General features: G+C 39.0%; 1 protein-coding gene across 1 annotated transcript in view; it reads right to left on the reverse strand.

Moving 5' to 3' along the window:
* The window catches only part of LOC104467829 (cadherin-6), a gene marked incomplete at its 3' end in the record, with an annotated part of 35,785 nt that extends 26,675 nt beyond the window's left edge, over nt 1-9,110 (reverse strand). The window contains exon 1 of the mRNA XM_010081752.1: nt 8,754-9,110. Within this exon, the coding sequence (XP_010080054.1) occupies nt 8,754-8,981 (228 nt within the window). The remainder of the gene's footprint in view (nt 1-8,753) is intronic.
* Between the last annotated feature and the right edge of the window lie 1,132 nt (nt 9,111-10,242).

Consider the following 10,242-nt stretch of genomic DNA (forward strand, 5'->3'; position numbering starts at 1 on the left):
AAAAAAAGAAAGGAGAGATGGTTAAGCACTGAGAGAAGTGCCCAGAGAAGCTGTGGAATCTCCATCCTCAGAAATACACAAAATTTGACCAGACACTACCCTGAGCAACCTGCTCTAATTGGACCTGCTTTGAGGAGGAGGTTAGACCTCTAAGGGTTCCTCCCAGCCTTAATTATTCAGTGATTCTACCTGTCAGGAGTGGTATTCAGTCCCAGCCTTCAGGTAATAGTTCAAGAACCAACATTACCTGTCTAGGAATGTGGGTTCATTTTGACTGGAGATCATGGAATTCTTTTGGTGAGAATACTTGTATCTATACTCTCCCAATTATATCATATCTAGTATTTATGAAAGAAAATAATTCTCTCTGAAGCATGTATAATTGATGCGATCCTAGCCATCTAAATAATCGAAAATGAATTTTTCACAAAATATTTTCTGTACGTAAAATAATAGATATTTGTATGAGGTGAGTTTATCAGATGAATGGTGTAGATCCTGACAGGCTTTGCAGCAGGAGGCTCAAGCTCACACCACTTCACAATTACCATGAATATACATGCAGGAGTTTTCATCCACAGGGCATTAACTCTTTGCCAGGAACCCCCTTGGCAGTTGTTATTCCCTATATGTACAGGACATTCCGTGACTTTTAAGCAGCGTTAGCTCTGCTTTAAGCAAGTGACCTGAAATGTGTAAAACCAGAAAGAGCATGGAGTGGAAAGAAACTATGAATGCTCTGACACCTCTGTTTGCATGCCCTTTAAATCCTTTGTCAGTGTCCAGATCAGCTTGATTGCAAGGGCTGCTAGGTAGGAGGAAGCATGTCATAGAGCCAAAAATACAGTTATACTGTTTGGTTTTGTTTTTTAGGGAGAACTTAACCTTCCATTAATAATGACATGACGCTAAACACAGAAGTTAGTTATACAAATTACTTAATTGATGTTGCCTTCTAACGTGAAGATACAGTATGGGCAAAGCTGACAGTGCTAAAGATGACTGAATGATCATTATGTGAGCCTGTGAGGGACAATAAAAACTTCTTTGTTCCAATAGACATCTAATGCTGAAATATCACTTGATGTTTCACAAGGAGACAAAGGAAGAAACAATGCCAGATAGATTATATTTCTGTGCAGAGATGCCTTTCCAGCTGAGCACTTCGGGAGCCCTGCTCTGTATAACACAGCATATACAAGTTGGGGATAGAAGGACTTGCAGTCTCCTTTGGATTCTATGGCTCCAAAATAAAAACCTCTGAAAAGAAAACAGTAGGAATGATAGTTCTAGCATAAACATTTGATGATCTGTTTTTCCCCTTCTCCTTTAATGTACGTTTTTAACTTCCATCTCACTCAGTTTTTTATTTGTTTACAATCTTTGTGTTGTGGGCTCTTTTTTTTTTTTTTCTTTTTTTTTTTTTTTTTTTTTTGTGAAATTGTATGAGAAGAGAGAAAGGATTGATATTTTTCCTTTCTTCTTTCCTTCCAGAGGGCAACTCTTCCCTTTCCTTCATCTGCCACTGCAGACCTTCACGATAACCACAAGCTTCACTGAATCCTGAAGTACTTGCAAGTGCATGCTGAGGTTTGTTTCACTCCATTAATGGTGAAAGCAAGCCACAGGACACATTAGTGCATACAGATCAACAGTAGGTATTCACATCACAACACATTTTCAGTTTGTGTTTTGAAATGTTACACTCACTGGCCACAGCTCTCAATCTGCTCCTGCCCCACTGTGAACCTATGTTCACCAGTGAGGGAAATGGCAGCAAAAGAAAAGCGAGGCACAGACAATAAGAGTTTCATTTAATAAAGAGATTTCTTTAAGCTTAATGGTTTAATATTTTTGGTGAGCCAACTGTAAACAACAAATGGTGGAATAACAATGGCTCTTTGTCTTGAGCCTGAAAGAGATTTTTTTTTTTTTTTGCTGTTGCTAGCCTGCAAGTTCTATGTTCATGACATTGCAGCTATATAGTGAGGACTTGACTGTGCTATACGAACAAACAGGAAAATGGTAATCATAGCTGCAAAGACTAAATAAAACAAAATAAAGCATGAACTTCACCTGCAGTCTCTCCTTGGGAAGGAAGATTAATGTGTTCAGCTATTTTTCTATAGCCAGCACACAAGGACACACAACTTAAGAAGACATGCAGATTGCTGACAAGAGTAGGACAGGATGATCTGTGAAAAGATGTGGTCCAAAATGTAAGCACTGGTCTGGGCAGGTCATTAGCATATGGAAAACAAACTTGTTGTTATGCAAAATAAAAATTAACAGAAATATTGTCTCAAGGGTCCCAGGATTCGCTTGCTTCTCTAGGTAGAAAGGGAAGAAGGGGAAGACGTTATGTACCATTACACTGTAAGTACCATCATGTGCAATAATATAGGAAATGTGCTATGTTTGAAACAGATGGTTGTAAGGCTCTTATATTCTGTAATATATTTGGGTACAAGGATGATGCCAAGTAGTTTCACAATTATGATGATCGTGAACATTAGCCATGCTATATTTCCTGCCTTTTCATTTTCTGAATAACTTTCTTGTGCATCCCACCCGTTTCTCATTATGTCCTTTCTTAGCCCCCATATGATGGTTTAAAATCTGCAAGCTGTTTCTGGATTGTCATCCTGGGCCTCTAACCTCTCAACTGTCCCTCATTTCAGAGTTATCTCTATTCCACAGAGACCGACAGTACAGAGAATTTCTATCAGCGCCAGTAAATCTTTCAAAGAGGAATATAAGAGAAGTATGTGTATGTGTGTGCAATTCAATATAGGAATGAAGGGCAGTTGGGAAAGTCAAGTAGTGGAACAAAAAAATGTGAATGATGGATGAGGAATAAAAGAAGTGCAGATGCGCCATGGCATTTGTTCTACCTTTTAAGGGAATGACAAGTATTCAGCCCATTGAAGCAGGAGGCAGGTGACCTAATAATTTAAACAAAGGGGGAGGAAAGGGGATAAGAACTCTGATTTTTTTTTTTTTTTTAAATCTCAGTTTCTGACTTTTAGCTGTGTATAAAGTCATTTAACCTTCCTGTGCATCACTTTGCTCATGTGTATGTAAAAAGCTGGTTTTAATGATTCTTTCACCACAGAGTTAAACATATCATTGCAATTAGCTACTATTGGTACACGTAAAGGACTCTGTGACTTTCTTGTCAGGAGCAATGGCAGGAGTGCCATAAATGGCCCACAAAAGCCCTATGCCCTGCTAAGAGAGAAGTTCCTCTGCAGAGAGTGGTGCAGACAGCCATTAGTGCTCCCCAAGGGGCCACGGCACCCTCACACAGACGGTGTGCAGGAGGGGGCCTAAATCTGGAAAGGTGCAAAACTTCAGTCCTCCCCTCCTTCTTCTGCATGGTAAAGGGGGTCTGGAGGTCCCCTGAGAGGCACAGTGTAAAGTCAAATTTCCTGTGCATGTTTAGTTGTGTGAGAAGACTTGGCAGGGACAGGTCCAGCCCAGAGCCGTGTGTACACTGTGGGCAGTGCTGCAACCCACAGAGCACCTCAGATCGGCTGGCACAACCTAGGGATGACTGATAGCTGTCTTCGGCTTTGCTGTGAGCCACTTTAAGCCCAGGAATTGTTTGAGACTGAGAGGTAATTCAGAGACTTAAAGCCTGGCTCTTGGGCTGCCAGTTCTCCTGGAAGCAGAGTGCAGAACCTAGACCTGGAGAAAGGGTATTCTGAGTGTCAAAATAAATTGGAAACTGTTTTGAGTAGGCTCCCTGAATAAACAGAAGCACAAGTGGAACTTTTAATTTTAGGCCTCGTGAAGATAACAAATAGTCACTGTGTTTGGAACAGGAAACTGAAGGCATCAGCTGTATATCACAGTGCAAGATAGAAGGTAAAGAATACAGATACTGAGCAAGTGTTTGCCAATAAAACTGCAAAAAGGATGTTAAAAGTGCAGATGGGAAGAGTAATTTTAGTTTGACTTTTCATATCTTGCTTTTTTGGGGGAAGAAAAGCATTGATGATGAGTACAGAATGCTAGCGTATTAAAGATCTGAGAGAAAGTGAATGTTTCTCTTGCTAGTTATCATGTAACACAGTTAAGATACGATACCTTTTAACCATTGGAGTAATGTGACTTTACTGCCTCAGATGCTGAAAATACATGGACTGTATTACATTACAATAACTTCCCTTTTTTAAATAGCCCCTTGTGTGTGCTCACAGATTTTTTTCTCTCAGTATGTGACTTAGTCCCACTACTTGCAATGGTTTGGAGAGATTCTACTTTTTGTTTGATCTGCTTCTGGTGAAATATACTGCAAAGGACAGATCTGCTTGCCTTCAGAATAGTTGCAACCAGAAGTAAAATAATGTAAAAGAAAGAAAAACAGTACTGAAATTATATTGTGATATCATTTAGTTCATCCCCTCCTCCTCCAAAGCATGATCAACAGTACCTTAAACCATTCCTGACAGAGGGGAACTTCTCTTCCCCAGTGGTTCTCTCAACACCAAAGGATTCTGAATTTGCCTAGAGTAATGCAGTATCCTTTCTGCTTTGCCAAGCCACACAGCAGCAAGACTTTGACTTTATCTTCCTTGAAAAATGGAGTTTTCAGCAGAGGATGATTGTTTATGATGAGTTGTACAGGTAGGAACATCAGATAGCTTCCAGGCAAGCATACTGCTTGAACTATATGAACATCAATAAGACACAGGAGAAAGGAAAAGTATGTCTGGAAGTTTCCTTTTAGTGCCAGACAGAAAGAGTGGGACAAAACCATACAACGGTTGTGCCTGTTGTTATCAGAAAAGCAAGTTGCTCCTTTCCACTGCAGGCTGCCAGAAGCTCTTTCTAGGTTAATGAGTAAGATTTAAGACTTGTTCAGATCTTTCTTTAGTCCAAAAGAAAGAGGCATCCTATCCCTTTATGTAACAATGATTTGTAGGTTTGTGCTCTGACAAGACCACTCAGTGATGGATGGCAGTACATGGATTTTATGCAGCCAATGGGACAGCCGTGGAAGGACATCAAGTGCATACAAATGGTAACTATACCTTTGAGTATAATCTTGGAACAGGGTAGATTTTTTTTACTCTTTTTCCTAAATATCTGAAGATCTCTTGGGAGTGTAGCATATATTTCTATATACAGCTGCACTACCACTTCATCGTTTACCTGTGATTTAGAGATACATTCACCCCAGTCCCTTAAAATTGTACTAAGCAGCCACAGGTGCAACTAGATCTCTTTTAAAACCCAATTCAAATGTTGCAGATTTTCACTAGGTAGTAGTGCTGGGCACTTCTCTACTTTGATGCTCATGTAATCCTTTTATTTTGGGATTGAGTCCCTGCCAAGTGCCATAATTTCTGAAGCAGAAGAAAAGATATCTTCAGGTTAAAATGTCACAGTGCCCATCAATCACACTTCAGTGGATAGCAAGTCATTCAGCAGTGCCATGAATAATTCCAGTCTAGAACTTTTCTGCAAATTCCTTATATTATTAAGTCTTGAGACTAACCAAGACTGGAGGTGTGAATTTCTATGCTTTTTAAAAGGCGTTATTCCATGAATATACAGGAATTAAATTAAGGAATACAAGAACTGGATAATAAAATGGTGGCTTTGGTGTGAGATTAGCAGCATACAATCAACTTGTATTGATAATACGGGGAGAGTCTTGCGTGCAGCTCCATATTCTTGTCCAGTGTGATACAGCAGCATATTTGGGATGACAGTAAAGTGTGTAGCATACAAAACTGGGCAGCGCTGTTAAATAGCTGACGGTACCCACGGGTACCAAAAAGGGCTACTTTGTTTCATATGTGCTTAGGCATTTATCTGCTAAAGGATGGAAAGCATTTGGGTTCATTGGACATACAGTACACAGGGTGTGGAACACAGTAGTTCTCTGGTCCATGGTTCAGATGAGGTACTTCAGCATTTTCTTCAGTACTTCCTTAGGCTGTATCTCCAGAGAAATTACCTTTATTTTTTTTTAGCTCAAACCTGAATTCATTCCCCTTCACTTTTCTTCCCCTTCTCTTTAAAAATATTATGACATAAATGTGTTTTTTGTAGTATAAAGAGTTACAGGATTTTACAACTGTAATTTGGGTAGTTTATAGAAATAATGCTGTTTGTTGGAATCTTTCACAACAGACTTCTTGTATCTCAAATTTTGATGTAGATGTTTGAATTAGACAGTTGTTAACAAATGAAAAGACAAAAATAAAACCAGCCCAAGTAGAATATTTTTTTTCTTGTAGCTTATATGGAATAATTTTTTTATAATTATGATGTTAAGGCCCACCAGCTTTAGCCACTAAACACAAAAAAGCCCAGAAGATCCAGGTCTGACAGCTTATACAGTAAGACATAAGCACAATTCCCCTTTACGTACATATATTGCTATTGTTTTAAAATATTTTCCTGTTCACATTTCTCTTTGATAGAAGAGAATAAAAAGACTATAACCAAACATTCTTACCATTTTCAGTTCATGTCTAAGGTTAACATTTAGTCCTCTGAGAAAAAATATGCTTCATAAACATGTTCATTATCTTCATTTGTCCACACCAATCAAGTTTAATTGCTCAGTTAAATTGCCTGGTTACCTTAATTTGGAGATATTCAGCTGTTTTTATCATTTATCCTCACACCAATACTCAACTTTCTCTAATAATAAATGGCTGCTCTTCCATGCCTCTTGGCTAATTGTTCAGTTACAAGGGTGTGAGCAATTCTGGCATTTGAAAGATGTGTGAAAGGCCACTTGTGAACAGCCCAGGGACACAGAATCAATGACATTTATACATTATGTGTCATTTCTATGCTTTGTAATAGTAACTGTGTTAAAGCACCAATAGGCAGAAGAACAACTTTTAAAAATAACATCCGCTTTTTTTTTTTTTCCTCTCTCAATGACTCCAGCTCAAACTTTCTTCAGTTTCTGGTCCAACTAGACCATTTTTTGACTGTCTCTCAGCAAACCTGTCCTGCAGGAATATTCACTCCTCCATCAGGCCTTCTGAAGCCAATAGCTTCTACTCAAATTCTGCAGCAGAGACAATGGGGGACTTAATTTCAAAATTCACATTGAAAATGACAGGCTGTAGGACTCACCTCAGCACCACAGGATTTATCTTTTGAGAAAGAGATCCCCATTACCCTGACCCCCTAAGCAGACTGTGAAACAGGGGAGTGTGTGGAGGACGGCTGTCTGTTGTTTTCTATTTTTTTCCTTGACTCTGTATTTCTTACCTGTTGTGAGGTTTTGGGGGTGTTGTGTTGTTTTCTTCCTTCAATGTCTCATCTTATGTTTTAATTTGTGCTCTATTTAGGTAACATTTTTCTCCTGACTCCTATCCTCTACCCCAATTTGATATCCCTTTCCTCTCCTCTGTTTTGATTTCTCTTTATAAAGTTTTTCCTCCATCCACCTCTGTCTTTCTAGTTCTTCCTTCTTACTCTCTTCTGGCTTTTCTTTCTTACCTCTTATCTTCCGCCTCTACTCCTCTCTGAGGACTCTCTGCCTTTGGCTTTTTCCTGTAGATTGGACTCAATGGTACCCTTCATGAATGCTGATTATCCTGGTCAGAGCTCTATGAGTATTATACCAGCCGCGTAGCTCTTCATTTGAATCATGCCTCGCAGCCATTTAGCAGGAAAGGAGTGTCACATCCAACTTTGACTGACAGCTGATTGGCAGGCAAGAAAAGCAGCCACCATCTCTCATGGGAATGCTCAGAAGCTTGCAGAGGGAGATAAAATGTCAAACCACTGTGATCTGCAGCCTTTGCTAAGAGGCTTGAAAGATCAAACTAGTTCAGACACAACCCTATCTTAGTTTGGAAAACTAAGCTGTATTATTTCTGCTTTGAATGTCATTGTCAATAGAATAACTTCTGCATTCTGCCAGAGACACTCCTATAGACTGTGGCACCTTGGCCAGTGTGGACTCTCTCTAGACTTACCACGGGTGCATTAGCTCTACAATTCACGTAAAGGTTGTTACCTACATAGGGCTGTCCTGCTCAGGGAGGTGAATATTCTCAGAGTTAAGCTGTGATTTTTTTTTTTTAATTATTATTTTTACAGACCCTTTCCTAACTGTTAGCATGCTTTGAGATTAGAAATTTTCAGCTGCCTGTTGCTTCTTAGTGTATAAGCACAGTGTGCTTCAACTCATTGTAATAGCATGGCTTGTGGTATTATGATCATGTCACAGTATCCTCTGTGGCACCACAAAACCTCATCAGACAATGGCTGCAGTGTTGTTGTGTGCAGTGGAGAATAAAAAGGGAAATGGTTGCCTTTTGCTGGGTAGAGAGAATCGTCACTAAAATATGGGTACTGTGAATCCTAGATATCTTGGACCAAAACCTCTTCCATTTTATATAGTTCGACTTCTAGCAAAATTAATGAGCATGAGGGAAAATGCAGATTACATTTTAAACCTAAAAATCTGGCCTACTCAACCCTATAACTTAGCTGCATTTTTTCCAGACAAAAATAAGAAGGAAAATCTTTAACATAACCATGCATGACTGGCCATGGGACTTGCCAGTTAAACGAGGAACTTCCTGTTGTTGATAACAATTTGAAGCTGAAGTGTACCAGCCTTTCTACTGAATTGCTCCTTAGCTGAAGCTGGGCAGACAGGAAGGTGAACTAACAGCTGTAGCAGGTATTGTTCTTATCTACTTTCTATTGCTGGCTTTCTAGTACTTCTAAAATCAAAACAGGCACATATGAAAGAATCTTACCTTGCCAACATATTGGTAGTCAGTTCCTGTGTATTCCTCCAATAAAAAGAACTGATTCCACATCCAGCTCCTTTTGGAACGATGGAGGTCTTGCCTGCTGTTTCCAGACAATACCAAAACCTTTTCCTTTTCTGGAAAGCCACTAGTCCTTTTGGATAATGGGGTTAAGAAACTTTGGTGGGGCTGACCAGCCCAAAACAGCAGCCAGAAACAATGGTAAGTTCTCATCACGGCAACACAAGAAGATCTAAATAATTACTCTTTTTTTCTTGTCCTCAAACTAACCTACTTTACTGCACTGAATCCAATCTCATGCCGTCTTCCTTCTTTAAACAGTCTTTGCAGTCTCAAGAGATCTCTGAAAAGAAAAATAACAGCTTTTTAGGCATTTTCAAAGTCACTTAACGTTCATCACTACAGCAAATAAGTCCAAAAAGTAGAAGAGTAACAGTGACTGTTGAAAAGCTGGACTCTTTTGGTTCAAAACATTGCAAGTGGTCCTTCAGATAATATGAGAGAATCTATATTGAGTAGGAGGAAGGAGTCCTGATCTTTGGGTTTGTGTTGGTTCCCCCTCCCAGTTTAACTCCATTTACTTCTACTCATGGACTAAGACAAACCAGGCTTTTCTCTTCTGCCTGAACTTTGGGATCTAACTGATTAGTTTCTGACGGGTGATCTTGATGAAGTTACTTTATTACATTGAAGAAGGGCTAGCAAGAGTGCACACTGTCTTCCCAAGAAGGCATTCCGTTGCTATAGTTATGGGCTGAAGAGCCTGGACTTGGATAACTCCAGGATTTTTCCCTCACATTTGAGTTTTGCCTTTGAATTCATTTAGGAAGGCTCAGATAAACAGGTTAGTGAAAAAAAGTGCACATTTCTCAATATATCCCACATTACATACTGGACCTGTTCGATACTTCATAGGCAGTTAAGCGGACATTTTGGTTTCCTCAGTTACCTAATGCCAGAGGTAACTTGTACTGAATTTTGCAACTTTTAAGTGCATAGTTAGGTATGTAAATGTTTTCACTAATAGCTTCTAAAAATAAACAAAATCAGCTAGTTCATCCCTAACTGTGGGTTCATACTAGCTGCTCCTTCCTACTGTTATTAATACTAAATATCCATGCACCTACAAAATAATTACAAAAATTATCCCTATCTCTGAAGATTGAATGATTTTCATAATGAAATGCAGTACCACAGTGTAGTGTGGACAGTTCTTCTGTTCTTAAAAAAGTTGAAAGCTTCTGTTCAGGAAGAATTAATTATATTATGTGTCTCAATTACCCAGTCATGAAAAATACCTCATGAACAGGTTTGGAATATTTTATTATCTGAAGAAATCAGAATTAGTTGACAGAAACATTCCACGACATTTTTTTTTTTTTCATAAACACTTTGTTAAATTTTTAGTTCAAACAGATCCATACTCTTAGAATCATTTGATTTGGTTTCACAGAGATGCTCTTTGGAAAAGTTA

The sequence above is a fragment of the Pterocles gutturalis genome, unplaced genomic scaffold (genome assembly GCF_000699245.1).
Source record: "Pterocles gutturalis isolate BGI_N339 unplaced genomic scaffold, ASM69924v1 scaffold48019, whole genome shotgun sequence".
NCBI lineage: Eukaryota > Metazoa > Chordata > Aves > Pterocliformes > Pteroclidae > Pterocles > Pterocles gutturalis.